The following is a 16701-nucleotide window of genomic DNA, read 5'->3' as shown; positions in this document are numbered from 1 at the left end:
TGACAACTAGCTTAATAGCTGATAAACTAGCCTTTTCAGTATTATCAGAGTTAAATCATATAAAAAGCATTAATCCCTGGGTTGGAGCAATCCCAGGCGCAGCTACAGGTTGGGCAGGGAAGAGATTCAGAGCAGCCCTGCGGAGAAGGACTTGGGGGTGTTGGTTGATGAGAAAATGAACATGAGCTGGCTTCAGTGTGCGCTTGCAGCCCAGAAAGCCAACCGTATCCTGGGCTGCATCAAAAGGAGCGTGACCAGCAGGTCGAAGGAGGTGATCCTGCCCCTCTACTCTGCTCTTGTGAGAGAAGGGTTCAGAGAAGGGCCATGAGGATGATCAGGGGACTGGAGCACTTCCCATATGAAGACAGGCTGAGGAAGTTGGGGCTGTTCAGCCTGGAGCAGACAAGGCTGCTTGGAGACCTCATAGCAGCCTTCCAGTGTCTGAAGGGGGCCCATAGGGATGCTGGAGAGGGACTCTTCATTAGAGACTGTAGAGATAGGACAAGGGGTAACGGGTTCAAACTTAAACAAAGGAAGTTTAGGTTGGATATAAGAAGGAAATTCTTTCCTGTAAGGGTGGTGAGGCACTGGAATGGGTTGCCCAGGGAGGTTGTGAATGCTCCATCCCTGGCAGTGTTCAAGACCAGGTTGGACGAGGCCTTGGGTGATATGATTTAGCGTAAGGTGTCCCTGCCCACGGCAGGGGGATTGGAACTAGATGATCTTAAGGTCCTTTCCAACCCTAACAATTCTATGATTCTAATTTAACATTATTTTATTCCCACCTTCCCTGCATATATTTTTATTGTTCTATTTCTTGTAGTACCATCTCCAAATCTTTTCTATACATTGTTCCTCCACATGTAGTAAATTTGTTTTATCACTCTGGCCACTACTTCTACCTCCACACTGTTACAAATATAAAAAAAAAACAACTCAAAAATGAACAAAAAACACAGACAAAACCCCCCCAGACAAAATCACAAAACCACAAAAAAAACCCACACAAAATGAACAAACTCTCCCAAAAACCCAAACCACAAAGAAAACCATACCGCACTCTATAGCAGAAAGTATGTCCAAGCAAGAACAAACCCTGCAACCAGTTCAGCATAGGCAAGGTATTGAAATCTAGCTAACCTGTGCAGCAAATATTGAAAACTAACAACCAAGAATGGAAGATGTGTAGTAAATAGTGTAGGGAGGTATGCAGGAATTTTTCTCCCCACACTAAAAATTTCGCTTTCTCAAGAAAAGAAAAAATTATCTTTGTTGTACCTCATACTCAACCACAGTAGAATTCAAAGAATATACAGAATTATATACTTTCTAACAATGGCCTTTAAAAACATGGAAAAGAAAGTGAATGTGAATTAAAGAGAATGAAAACAAAAATAATTGATAAGTGGAAGAAAATACAGAAACCTCATGCTCATATTTTGGATTTTTGCCTCAGATGTTATTAATTCCAACCAGCCAGACAAAAAAAAAAACCAAAAAAAAAAAAAAAATTCTAGAACTAGACTGTATTTAAAACAGTGCTAACTGGTAATTTAATCTCAAAACCATACTGTACTTGTTTATTTTTTACAAGATAACTAACAGAGACTCATTCTACAGCAGTGGCACTTTGAATCAATCTTCATCAAAGTTTACCTAAGCTTATAGACTCATAATAATTTTACCATTTCCTCCAAAGAAAATCTAAGCTTGAATTTCACATTCAGAAATTTATATTAATTTTTTTTTCAAGAGACACAACCCAATGCTTAACCTTCTCAAGTTTGTTATCAGAAGACATTAAGGAAGGGATAATGACGTTAAGAAACCTCCTCTTAATGAAGAACTCCCCTCTCTCATATTTTGAACCTGCCAGACATGAGGCTCAATTTTCATTGAAGCAAAGAAGTTTCAGGAAATATTTGCTCTTCAGACATACTATTACAATTTCAGGAAGAAACTGTTTCTAGCAGAGATCATTTAAAAGGTATGAATCCACACTACCATGGAAAGCATCAGCTGCTCTGTTTGCCTCCCTCTCACTATCCAGATCCTCACAAAATTTAAGCAGCTCCTTTTCAGTCTTCCTTTCAGTTTGTTACTACTTGTTTAATATTTATGAAGACAAAGTCTTCATAAACTTCATAAACTTCATAAACATTTGAAGAACACCCTTAGAAATTCTACAGAATTGAAGTAGCCTATTGGCACTGAGTTATAACTTACAATATAAGCTTTCATAAAATTTCAAGGCGCAGCTCCTGCTCTTTAAATTCATCTGATTTTTGAGTACACAAGCTACGCTGTGTCAGTACTTACTTCATCATACATTGTGTTGAAACTGGCAAGCAAATGTCTATTTGCAAAGTAAAATCAAAGATCTTTGGGACCTGTTAGGAATGGGAATTTTCCAGTAATTTGGAGAATGAAGGCACGTAAGTCCAACTAGCTATTTCAAATGTTTGTTTCATATTGCTGAGGTGAAATTTTATACTCAAATAATCTATTTACTTCGCATACTTTGTAGAATAATCAGACAGATTATCCTCAATCAGACTTGCACACTAACTACTTATCCCCACAACTGACCCACTTAAGACTTTAAACCAAAAGCAAATACACTGCATCAATCACTAAGCAGCAAACTCACCTGAGTAGTCTACAAAGTCATCTACCACAGAAGTAATGAAACATTATTTAGATAAGTAATACCTGCATGGAAAAAAATCCTGTTACCTTTCTAAGTGTTTTTCTTGGGTACCACTTTATATGCTCTTATCTCTCCTTCTAAATGAATCGAACTTTTACTCTCATATCTGCTCATTTCACATGCTTATAAAGAAGAGAAAACCAGGAGTATTACTCGGGAGCCATGACTGAGTAATAGGTCATAAAGGGTCATAAAGAAGAATTTCTGAGATACAAACAATTAAGTAGATTATCATCTGCCTTTGCCTGTGCAGCTGTTTTTGCACCTTGCTTCTTCAGCCTATGAATTACCTTGTATAATAGGAGGAAATGAGTAAAGACCAATTTCTTACAAAAGAAAATACAAGATTAGTTCCTAAAAGGCTACCCTACTCTGGTAAGTAGGTGAATAGAAAAACCCCATACATGATCAACACATGGGGCAACTTCCCACATGCGGTTATTTGACAGACTTCACCAAATAAAAGACACTCATCAGGAATTCATCTGTTCCCACAGGATCTACTGTTTTTGTCTAGATACTGTAAAAGACAGGATAATGCTACACAAGAACAATCTCAGCTCACATTTTGCACTGACTGCAGTCATACTTGTTTGAATACAAGAGGACAAAAGCAATGTTCAATTGGCTTTTGACAGCTTCATGCTCACGAATTACAGAAAAAGCCTTACATATCAGACACAACTACGGTACACTTCTAAGGGGTCTTTCACAGACAAGCTTCCAAATACAAGAAAAAAAACTGTATTCTGGAAGTGAATTTGCCCTAATAATTTTACCTTTTTGTTTAGCTGGCAAGAATCAAAGAGTATCCTTTGCATACTGCTGGTGCCCAGAATGCTCCAGGCAGTACTACATACAAAGAAACACTGTGACCTGGTGGAGCCAGTCTTTTGATGCTTCAGAGAAATACCATTCCAGAATTTATTTTTATCCTTTCTCATGGCGTCTCTTTGGCTGCAACACTTTTTTTTCCTAACAATGTAACAAGACACCTTCCTTCTGTCATTGGCTGCTGAAGCATTTCAGGAAAAAAATCAAGTCTCTAAACCACAGTATTAGAGGTTTCCCTCTATGGCTGCAGTGAAGGGACACGCATTTGATTTCCACTACCAAAACAAATAAACAAAAGGGTAATAAATAAACATTGCATTCTGCAATTTCTTTATTACATTGTTTATCAGAAGCTCCCACTGTGCAGTACAATTCTAATATACCACATTTATAAAACAACAAAAACCAAAACAACCCCCCCCCCAAAAAAAACCACAAAAACATCCACAAAAAAAACTACAAAAAAACACTCAAACCGGACCACAAACCAAAAACCAAAATAACTCAAACTGACAAAAATTGAAGTATTTTCACCCAAGCAGTGGCTTTTAATAAAATCCTGACATCTTAAGCAGAAACAAAATTAATTTATTAATGAGCTTTCTTTATCACAACTTAAATGTTAAAACATTGTCTTTTAAACTTCTCAAAATTTCTACTTCAACATTTACGTATTTATTCTCCCACTTTCACCATCTCTTTTTACCTACCAAGTAGTTGAGGCTGACTTACTGCACTCATAACTTTCTCTCCTCTCTTCCAACATTCCTTTTATTCTAGCAGAAATTGTTAAACACCACTAAAAATGTGCCAGTAACATTTCATAGCCTTCCTGATTTAGCTTTCTGAAATGTCTCTTTAGATTTTTTCCAATTTTACTAATTCTTATTGTTCTAAACTTGAACACTTATGCACGTTTAACAAATAACATCCCCAGTCTTGTATCTTCTTAAATAAAACCACAAAAGAAAAAAAAATTCCACTACTTCATCTCGTGACTATTTATTAGATTATGTAATTATTTTCAGATGTAGGATGAACAGAAGTTCTGTGTAAATAATTCATGAAACAATAACCGTACACTGTAGAAGTCATCTGCTGTGTCTGTGTGGTGTCCTTTCATAGTTGAAATGACACTAGCTAGTTAAGATACAAAACACAAGTTACTTTTAATCCATTACTCCTCCAAAAGTACAAATGGCAACAGAGCTACCTGATTGTACAGTATCTTTCCACAGGATTACAGTATTCAGTTAACTGTTGACTCCTAACAAGAACAGAAAAAACAGGAAAAACAGTAACCGATATATAATGCATTAAAATGTGACTCATGCAATAACAGTATGAATGCATACCTCATTAATAATTCCTATTTTTGACACCCGTCCTGATGCTCTAACAATCTTATATAATTTAAAGAAAAAAAAAAAAAAAAAAACCCAAAAAATGGAATTGAAGTGGGGGAGCTCACTTGATTTTCATACCACCAGAAATATTTGTTCTTCCTTATCCCACTCCATGCATTCCAGGACTTCCTGACATTACACAAATTAAATAATCGTTTCTGAAAAGTACGAATCCGCAAGCAGACATCTACAAATCCATTCCCAAAACAAATGAGAATTTTGAACTCCTATTTCTAATGGTCATGAAATAAAACATGATAACTTACAAAATACATACAAGGAGAAACACTCCTTAGAACACTGCCCATTCAAACGTGCCTACATGCTATCTATGTGGCAGAGAAAAATAGCAGGCCTTTTTTGCAGGAGGAAGAAAAGAACATGAAGACTCTTTAAAGCTCTTTTCTAACAGGATCAGGTAAAACGGTTCTGCTACAGCAAAGGAGACCAGAAATACCAGCAGGTTGACTTCATCCTGCAGGTAGGGGTATGTACTTACTTCTCTACCACCAGTCAGTCTTGCTCCTGAATTCTCATCTGACGTACAGATTAAGGAAGGGTCAAACACTATAATATATTATAACACGATGATCCTTACTGCCCTCTTTGGAATTGTCTGATGTGATTAATATGGCGTTTTCAGCAAAGTTTGCTACCTTACTTGAATCACCTGACAGGATTTCTTAGTGTTTAAACATGTGGTGGAAATAAACTGTGATTTCATATAGTGTATCAGTCTTGGAACTCTAGCACCTCACTTCCACTAGCAGCAAAGGAACCATCTTAGCGAGGTATCTGCTAAGTAAGTCTCAGCACCGACAAAAATTTTATGATGTGTACCACTTCATTCCACTAAAGCTGCTTCTTACAACTATACTACACATTCCATCTGTCATGCACTAAAAAGAAAATTCTACTGTTGTTTTCACTACTTAAAATATCCTAATATTCTTTCTATCCCTTCTGCTGAACAGGTGTAGTACAAGTAAGTGTTGCCAGCAGCTGCATTTTTGCACTGACAAGGGAGCCAAGTACTGTTTCTGGCACACGTTCAATAGGTTCACCATCTCTGAAACACTGAATACAGAAGTTCCTCGCCCTGCAAGAGGGCAATACTTAGAGGCAGTTTTTCACAAAAGTACACCTCTAATTTGGAAATGAGACATTAACTGCCAAAAAAGAAAAGGTGTAGCTTCATACTATATCCAGCACCTCCCTGAGTATAGAACATATTGCAGTAATGCATCTGCTAGATTTAGAGATTAACTGTCCATTTTTCTCCAATGAGGATATGACAGCTATCAGGATAACTACAGCGAACGCTGACAATATAATCTCACAATCTAGCCGCAACTCTAATATCACCTTAACATTCAGCTGCTCTAAATAAATCCCCTTTCCTCTTTTGTCTAGTCTAGACAGACTGCATTTTCTGCAAGACATATAAGACAGTGCTGTAAAGTGGCACTGTCCAATACACTGATACTTTCTCTACTCTTTCCTCTCTTCACAGCAGCTGTATTTCAAAACTATGGAAAGCAATAGCCCAGCCCTCTAGGTCAGGCAGCAGAAAATCTGACGTATCTTCTTAGCCCCTATTCTTTCTACTAATTCCAAATCAAACTCAAAAGTCTGCTAAAATGAGCTCTTCTCTTAATCTTGTCCTCACTGAAAAGCACAATCTTACGGAACCTGGGGATTTGGCCTTTTCCCTCACTTTCCTTCTCAGCAAAGCCTATACAAGTTCCTCAGAGTGAGGTAGCCTCTGTCTCTGGAAGTGTGCAAGACTATCTGAGATCTGCAGGAATCAACGCCTACTAGCACCTACTCCTGACACAGCAATATTTCTTTACACTCACATACATCAATGTTGCCAGATCAGGCACAGTAAATACAGAACAGCTGTTGCCATGATCAACTTTTCTGATAAGCTCCTTCTTAACTGCTGTCAGCAGATTCATAAGGGCCAGAACCTAATCTCAAAGGGCACTGCATGCTTCTTTCTGCTGCTTAGTCCTTAAGGAACAACAATTTTTTTTAACTTGTGGAAATTTGCTTGCATCCAAGTAAGAAGCTACGATATATGGTTCCTCATCAACAATGTCCTTAAAGAGGGAATAAAATCCAGCTTCACCCTCTTAAAACTATACTAACTTTACAACAATAAAAAAAAAAACAGCAACCAGAAAATATGCTAAACACAGTTAAGACGTTAATCTCCTCTACTGTAAAGACAGTTTCCAATGGCTTTGGAAACCATTTCTAACTCAAGAAAAAACACTATCCCATTGTAACTCTAATTGACTACATGACAACTACTCTTACCTGGACTGAACAAGAAGTTTTCCAAACTAGACTGTAGCTCCCTAGAACATGAATAAGATCATAAACATGATGCCCTTCTTCTTTCCAGGCTTGAATTCTGAGCTCCACTAACATAAGAATTGGACAAACAGGCAGAGGACAAGAAACAGCCCATTTATTTACTAACTACATTTTTTTTCTGTCTTATCGAAGTGCAGCTATCACTTCATGCTATCTTTGTAGACACACCATGAAGAACACGAATTATGAGCAATAAGGATCCAGAAACATTAGCTAACCTTAGGCATGGCTACACAGACAAATTAATGAAAAGTTAAGGCATGGATTTACAGAATACCTGCAGAAAAAACCCAATGTAGTTGCTTTTTTTGCAGATTAAGTAGGAAAACTCCTTCAAAAAAAAAAAAAAAAGTAAGCTAGCTCGCAGAAACAATTTTCAACTTGTACAGAATGCATTCCTACCGGGAATTTGCACAAAAGTACTAATGAGCTGTAAAGATACACTGTAATTTAAAGCTTATTAATTTCTTCAGGCAAACAAGCCCACAGGTATTAGCCATAGTCATCATACCACCTACTTCAGGTAGCGTTCTGTCAATAAACAAGAATCAGCAACTTTCAACTATTTTAATATTAAATATATTCTCCTCCCCATCCTTCTTACTTAGATGAGCTGCTTAACAAGATTTCTTTCCCTTATTTTTATGGGAAAACTAACTAGAAGGTGGTGAGCAGAAAGGCACAAAGACATAATAATTCATTAATGCAGAGCTACATAAACCAGACAGGTTTCATCACTGAGGGGTGATCACTTTTCCAAGTGATTTTACCACTTGTGTAAAATCATCTTTTTTAAAGACAACAGAAGTGCCAGTGTCCTCACATATTCTTTGCTTGCAGTATCTATAAATTTCATTCAGTGGAGAAACTTTTTCTGCAGAGTTTATAAACTTTGCATAATCTCATCACCACTGACACATTCATCTAAACTCCCTATTACCAAAATTATCCTCATGTCCCTTGTTACACAAGAAGAATCAAGGTTATATGCTACTGGATAGAAAGTGTTTGGATGGCAAGAATGTCTGCATACATTTGTCTTACTTTAATAACAGGATTTTATTACAAAGAAAAATACAACCAGGTGAACGTACAAAAGTTAACAAAAATTTATTAGCATTAATTAATGCTTGAAGGTAGATTATGCTTCTTTCAATTGGACCCATTAAAGGGGCTTTAATATAGATTTGCACAGCAAGCTGGAGATTTTCAAGTGCAGATAATGAGGCAAGCTAGTACTATTTTAACCCCTCTGGAGTATAATCAGTTGATAAGGTTTTGAAACATTACAAGGTCTAGGACAAAAGGATTAGCTTTAGTTCTTCCAGATCAAAATTGAAATCTAATTAATTAACAGTGTCACAGAAAAGGTTTATTGCCACTTTTACACATCTTTAATTTCATCTTCTAAGGAACACAGGTGAGGATATTTTAATTTATCTATTGCATGAATGGCAGAAGACTGAGTTCTCTGTTCCCACATTATCCTCTAAATTAATTGTTTAAGTTCTTATTTTTTTATGTATTTTTCCAAAACCCTCACCTTATTAAAAAAAACAACAAACAAAAACCAACAAAACCCAGTGATCTATTTGAGACATAGACAAATATTATAAATTAAATATACCAGGTATAAAATGCTTCCAAAGAAAAAGGAGAATGAAGAAAAAGATCTGCAGAAGTCAGCCTTCAGAAGAAAAATAATAAAAAATGTAGGACAGTAAGTTATTTACTTAAAGGCAGCAGTTAGAAATTCTTTTCCTCAAAACACACATAGAAATTAGGACACATAACTACCGAGGAAAGTTTTGAGCCACTGTGTGAAACAAAAATGACAGTAATATGATCAGTATACCAATCTAGCTACCAGCCTCAAAGGAGCAAGATTTTTACCACACAGCACATAGAATAAATAGATATATGCCAGATGAAGAACAGCTGAGACTATCGAGACCAAAAGTTACCAACCAACTACAAAGGCAACAATTTAAAAAAAGATGCAATAAAGGGAAAAATACAATGGAAAACTCCAATAAAACTAATTCAGGTCTCAGTAACAAATATCTACATGCATCTCACCTAGGGTGTGATGAACACAGTTTCTTACTAGATGAATTTTAAAAGGGCTGTTAAGCACATCAGGACAAAGTTTAAGCAGAATAAAAGAGATGGAAGATTATCGCAGTTTCTTGTTCTAGGGTTCTGTTGTTTCTGGCTGCAACATTAACTTACATACATCTCAAATTATGAGATATGTCATTTATTTGCCCTTTTTCCCTTACTCATCATGGAGTCATACAATCAAGTCATGGCCACTTAGAAATTCCAAATAAATAAATACCCTATGACAAATGTTTTTTTTGCAACTATACCAGGCGGAAAGGGGAAGGGAAAATCAACAGAAGAGATAATTGGATAAATCTCACCTTCCTAAATGTAACAGATTGGTAGACTGCAATACACAACTCTGAAGTCCTGCTTCTGTCTATACTGTACAGTAAAGAACTTTCATTTACATCACTGCCAAAACTCACAGTTTTAGAAGCAACCTATCTGCATGTTAGCTACCCTTTAGATTAACAAAGAAAGAACAATCCAGAAATATAAACAAGAATACTCCTTAGTACATTGTTGTCTGTGCTAGCTCCAGTCTTTGTTTACCAAACCACCAAAACTATTCAAAAAACTCCGAAATTTATCCTCTTCATTTCGATACTGTGGCATCCTGATGAGTGGATGAGGCAAGAATATGAGAATGACACCACCCTCATATACAGCTTTTATATATAGCACTGGCCATTGGCACTATCTGGTGCCCTTCACAACCTCCTCTCAGTCAGTGATGCTCTAAGGGAAGCTATCTGAAAGGGCTGCATTACAACATGCATTAAAGTTGTGATGATCACCAAAAAAAGCAGCTTCTGTCCTCCTCATCTGTTAACTCTTCCCATCCAGTTGCCAAACTCTCCTTCCTCAGCTGGCATTTTTCCTTGTTTCTAGTTATAATTTCAGCCTTTCTCCATTTCCAGATGATCACTCCATCACACTATCAACTTCAGATTTCTGATCAATTTCAGCTTCTGAAATTTACCTGAAACCAGACAGCAATCTCATGGAAATGTATGCTACAGGTTTAGAAGCTGCCACAACAGGTGCCACCTCTTGAAAGCGCATTATCGCACATGAATTCTTAGAAACTTCTTACACAGGAATCTTCTCTTTCAGCTAAGGATCAGATCAAAATGTAGGAATAATCATGAATTGCTGGTCATATTTGTTGGTTTTATTTTCACTCTCCACAGCTACCTGAAAGGAGGATGGAGCGATGAGGTGGCTGGTCTTCCAAGTAACAAGTGATAGATCAAGAGATAACAGCCCCAAGCGGTGCCATGGGTAGTTTAGACTGGATACTCCACTTAGAGGGTGATCACTGTTCCCTGGGAACAGGCTTCCCAGGGAAGTGGTGGAATCACTATCCCTGAAAGTGTTCAAAAATCGTGTAGATGAGGCCCTTAGTGACACGATTTAGTGGTGGTCTTGCCAGTCCTTGGGTAATTGTTGGACTTGACGATCTTAAAGGTCTTTTCCAACCTAGTTGATTTTATGATTCTATAAAAATGATGTGGATCCATGCCTCAGACACATTACAAATCACATCTACAGCTATAAGGAGATGACAGCGCACAGAAACTCCAGCCACTGATCTAATACAAAATAAAAAGATGAATAGCCTCCTTTCAGACGTGTTTCTTGTCAGGCAGCAGGTGTATCAGGTTTATTTTGAACAGAATTAGGTAAGCTCTGGAAACCTCAATTTACACCACTGGCTACACAACTTACCTCAATTCAGGCAAGACTAAGTAAAGGCCATCAGAAATGTGAGAAATTCACTAATGATCTGCAGTATGGGGCAGAGCCCACCTTCAGCAAGTTTGCTGATGACACATAACTGGGAGAAGTGGACAGAGGGTCATGATGACAGGCTCGAAAAATGGGCTGAAAGGAACCTCATGGAATTCAACTATGGAAAATGAAAAGTCCTGCACCTGGGGAAGAACAACCCCATTTGAGATTTATGGAGAAAAGGAAGGTGCAATATTTATTGTTCTCTTCTGTTTCTTTCATTTGTTTTGGATTTCCTAAGTACTGTATTTCAAATATTAAGAGGGGTGCAAGAGCTTTGATTACTTTTGAAATAATTATTTTTATTTTTATTTTTTAGGGTATGTGCTCATAGTTCCTCAATTTCACCAATGGCTTGACCCAACAGCTTGGGTTGGTTTTTTGTTTGTTTTTACTCACACACAGCACCCGTTTTGAGTAAACAGCTCAATTGAGAATACACATAAGATTTATTTATGACATTCTGGATTTGCCAGCATTATTTTACAGTTTATGCTAATAGTTAACTTAATAAATATTGGTACAAGTGAGTAACACCAAAATACATAAATGTATTTTAGGTGTATTGCTTTTAGTATTCTACATGTTTAGTTCTCGTTACTATAGCAAATGTTTTATTTTTGTATGAGTCAGGATGGCAAACCTTTCCAAATCATGAACACGTTACAAATCTAAGCATAGTCAGAATTCATCTAGATTGAAATCCAAGTTTAGGTTTGTCTATTAGGCAAAATAAGGCAATGAATTAATAAAACTTTTCATCAGCAGTTTCCTCTAAAAACACAAGAACTTTTTAGGTGAAAGGTCAACAGCCGGAACAACTCAGAATAGTTTAATACTTCCTCAGAAGGTTATCTTCTCTGAATCACCTCCAACTTTCACCTTAAGACATAACAGCAAACTATTTTTACACCTTAGGAAATATAAATGTGATGCCAATGACAGAATTCGTCTGAACTGTTCTATTTAAGCATAATACTAACCTGTTCTAGGGTTTCTATTCTGCTCTCTTTGGCTTGCAAAATCTCTAAAACCTTTCTGGCCTTGACTTCAGCTTTCTGTTTTTCTCTGGAAACAAACAAAAAAAAGACACTTTGTTAGTCATAATTTGCAGTTAATAATTTGAATTTTTCATGTCCTGATAATGAATGTCATTTTAAAGAACAGAAAATTGAATTATCTGAAGCTGACAGGCCTTGCAGAATTAATCAGGGAGCATATGGCAAGTGACAGCAAATTACATCTGTAAACAGCTAACACAACTTTGTTCAAAAAGAAACAGAAGCAAGAGATCTTAAAATACATTTTAAGCAGCTGAAATTATCTGTCTTATTCTTTCCCAAATGCAGGAAGTGTACTTGTCCATAGGCTTATCAAAATTCTTTTTTTCCTACTTGGCGATATAGAGCCACTAAGCTGCTTGGCTTTGTGAAATCATTCTCAGCTACGCAGCATTTCAATGTCTAAAACAATACTTGCAAACATCACAGATAACTATTTTACTATTTTCAAGATGAACAGAACCTGTAACTTTTTCGGGGGGGAGGGGAGAGTTAAGACAGTTCAGAAGCTTGATAATGGGGATGAACAGAACCTCTCTATATGGTTAACAAATGCAAGGCTATAATAATCTCTGCAACACTTTGTAGAAAGCCAGCTCATGAGTCATTAACACTTTGTTTAACAAAACAGCTCATATCATTCCTATCCTATTTCTTGATTGAGTTTTAAATGCTGATGCCCTTATTGGCTTCTGGCTTTCTTCATAAAGAAAACAAATGTGATAGTAAAGCTACACAGAGATCCTTAGCACAAGACAGCTAAGTTTCTATCATGTATCTCTAACAAAAGGTCTGAGAAACACATATTCCCTAAAAATAGCCAAATATTTCAGGCATTCCCACCACCACAGGCGACAAGCAGAAAACTCCTTTAGAATTATTCGTGCCCTCACAGTACACTCAAACTTACATCACAGCTGGGTTTAAGTCATCCCTGGAAGCCAGAGAATCCTACTTGCACAACTTTCACTCTACTAAAGTGAGAATGTTTCAGAGGTGGAAGGGAATGCAAGAGTGGTACCCATAACTCTGTAAATCTGATAAAAAAACAGATGAGAAGATCCAGCTGTGCACAAAAGGCTTCATCTGCTGACGCACTCTGTAACAGTGACTAATGAGGATAGTAGATATATGGACACTTACATTTCTCCACTATTACGTATTACTGCATATTCTATTGCTATAAGTGGTTTTAAAGGCTAAACGACACTGCCCCCACAGGCTATCCAGTAACACGCTTTTTTAAATAAAGTTCTATGCTGAAGTATCTAGTCCCATCTTGAGTAAATAAAGAATTAAATAAAAATGGTAAGGAATTTACAGCAAGGTTTTGGGAAACCAAGGTCTCAAGGCATCATATCTCTAAGTAGTGCTCTCATACTGCAAATACAGCAGCACTGATGTGTTGCAGCATTTGAATAAAACCAAGAAAAAACTAGATGTAAAGATACATATTTAAATTACATTTAGCTAGGAGAAATAAAAATACATGGAAACTTAAGCAGTTATATGGCATTAAAAAAAAAAAATCTTCTGTAAAGAACACCATTGAGGAGTTGTAATGAGCAGAGATAAATGAAACCATGAAAATTCAACAAGTATTCCAAAAGACATTTGATGTCTAAAAGTAATTAAACATTTTAAATAAAACAGAAACTGAACAGAAAAGTGTACATCAGATCCTGACCTCAAAGCATTTGATCACCTGCAATCAAAAAAATCAAGGAACGTCACAACAGGCTGCTAGAAAGACATGAGCAATGAAATATATAGTACAGCCGGTTTTTCAGTTTCTCTTTAAACATCTATTAAAAACTGAAGTAAGTAGGCTGCAGTTAGAGAGATCCATGCAAACAGGGAGTTATCTGATGTATTCCAAAGGTTACACTGTGACATACTTTGAAAAAAAAATATATATATATAAAAATGGGAACACAAGAGAGAAAACAACAAACAGGTTTCATAACAGACCACAGTTAATGGAACTGACCTACCCTGCTTATAATGCATAATTAGTTCACAGAAATCCCATTCTTAGGTTTTAAAAAATGCTGAAAGACTTCCTAGTAAGTTTATAAAATTTAGTAAAACGTATTAAGAAACTTTAATCAGCAGTTAGTAAGGAAAAACGTATGTAAATAGACTGTTGGTATAATACTATCACATCAGTTTCTTGATCTTCCTGAAACATGCTGTTCATGACAGGTACTGAACATTACTCCAGAACGTAAACAAAAAATGCTCTAGTATAAAAATACCAATGCTTTTTCATTCTTAATTACTTTGCTGTGGGGTCCTTAATGGCTATCAACAATTACAATTTTTCAAAGATAAAAGTTGCAGCACACAAACCCCAAATATTTTGGGAAGATATCTCTCTCCCATAAGCACATTACATCATAATCTATTCGAGGAAGTAAGAGACCTATATTAATCTATGTCTAAACTGTAAATATCATAACACTCCAAATTTTCTCAGGTCTTAATTACAGCTAGACAATTTAAGAATATAAGATTAGAGACATACATGACTACCTCAACCAGCATTTTAAGAGCTTCACAAGACAAAAGAGAAAGCACATATCTACTACCAAGTAGAATTGTAATGTGTAGACACATAAAAAATACACACACACAGGCTCCACAAACCACTGAATACCATTGCCCTCAAAAGCATCCTGACCTTAACCACTAGCTGTCCTATTAATTCTTTGTTCCCACAGTGATATATTTCCTACTCCATTTTAAATCACCTCTTTTATGTTGTATTTCTACTTTAAATCATTGCTCTAACCACTCATTCTGTATCTACACTCACAATATACCACTGTCTTCCCAACTCTTCTAATCACTATCTCCTCTCACAAACTCAGCCTTTTTTAAAAGCAAGGCACAGTTAAACACAAATACTCAAAAATTAACTACCCTCTTAACTCAGCCATGAACTCATCACTTTGGATTAACTGATCTGAAAAACTGATGGGCAAGGTAGATTTCCCAAAGCAAGGCTCAAAACAACTCTACCACTTGGAGTACTGTATACGGTTCTGGGGTCCTCAGTATAAGAAGGACATGGAACAAGTCCAGAGGAATACCATGAGGGTGGTAAGGGGGCTGGAGCACCACTCATATGAAGATAGGCTGAGAAAGCTGGGGCTGTTCAGTCTGGAGAACAGAAGGCTGCATGGAAACGTCATAGCAGCCTTCCAGTATCTGAAAGGGACCTACAAGGATGCTGGAGAGGGACTGTAGTGATAATGAGACAAGGAGTAATGGGTTTAAACTTAAACAGTGAAAGTTTAGATTGGATATAAGGAAGAAGTTCTTTCCTGTTAGGGTGGTGAGGCACTGGAATGGGCTGCCCAAGGAAACTGTGAATGCTCTGTCCCTGGTGGTGTTCAAGGCCAGGTTGGACGAAACCTTGGGCGGCATGGTTTAGTGTGAGGTGACCCTGTCCAAGGCAGGGGGGTTGGAACTAGATGATCTTAAGGTCCTTTCCAACCCTAACTATTCTATGATTCTACAGTTATGGTGTTTGGGTTTTGTTTTGTTTTTTTTTTGGCTTTATTTATTTATTTGTTTGTATTAAAAGAGAGAACGGGAAGGAAATGAATAAGCCAGCCAAGAACCAAGCAAAAGGACAAACTGCTCTGGAGAACTGAAAAATAGCATGCACAGCTAATTCTGGTGTATTACAGGTAGTCAGGAATTTATGGAGCCATACGACTTTACGACCAGGCAGCACAAAAGAAGCTGGAAGAATAAAGCCTGGGACTAGAAAGAAGAAACAGACCTTTGTTAAAGCAAAAAATGTGCTTGTAACACAGGCAAATAGTAGTCAACAGTTCAAAGTGCATTTCTAATTAAATGCAGTATTTTCCCTGTTTATCTGATGCTCAGTCAAACAGTCCTTTAAACAAAGCTTTCAAGGAACAAAATTTATAAATACAGCTCTTTGATAATTAGGAGGAAAAGCTTAGAGTAAATTCAAGAGGGTTGGCTTTTTGTTTTTTTTTTCAGACTCTCTAGATAGCAGAGGCTGTAGTAATGCCTCCAAACACAGTTTCAACTGTTACCATTCAGAGATAAATGTAAAATCTTAATTATTACAACTTACACACACACTGAAACCTCATATGGAACATTATCAGCAGCTTCTGGTGGCACAGGATGGCTTCCAGTGCTCATTACAGGTCAGTTCCCCACAGACACCCGAAGTAGTATGACCGACTGGATCTTAAGTATTATATTTGGATCTGCTGTTGCAACTTAAAATGAGACTTTATAAGAATTACAGCAATCACCTCCTGCTTTTTAGAAGGGTAACAAATATTAAGAAAAACTTCAACTGAATTTATTAAATGAGCTATTATGTATTTACAATATATTTTAAAAAATCCAC

The 16701-nt window shown here is 36.8% G+C and overlaps 1 protein-coding gene across 3 annotated transcripts in view; it reads right to left on the bottom strand.

The window, feature by feature from the left end:
- CNTLN (centlein) overlaps nucleotides 1–16701 on the bottom strand; it is a 197690-nt gene that overhangs the window by 147307 nt on the left and 33682 nt on the right. For all 3 annotated transcript variants that reach the window (XM_061441239.1, XM_061441241.1, XM_061441240.1), the window contains one exon: nucleotides 12222–12306. In XM_061441239.1, coding sequence (XP_061297223.1) covers nucleotides 12222–12306 — 85 coding nt within the window. The remainder of the gene's footprint in view (nucleotides 1–12221; nucleotides 12307–16701) is intronic.

This window comes from Pezoporus flaviventris, unplaced genomic scaffold (assembly GCF_033815535.1).
Source record: "Pezoporus flaviventris isolate CSIRO_AGI_PZ_B2104156 unplaced genomic scaffold, CSIRO_AGI_Pfla_v1 ptg000212l, whole genome shotgun sequence".
NCBI classification, from domain to species: domain Eukaryota; kingdom Metazoa; phylum Chordata; class Aves; order Psittaciformes; family Psittacidae; genus Pezoporus; species Pezoporus flaviventris.
The sequence above is the reverse complement of the archived record's forward strand: the minus strand, read 5'-3'. Positions and strand labels throughout refer to the sequence as shown.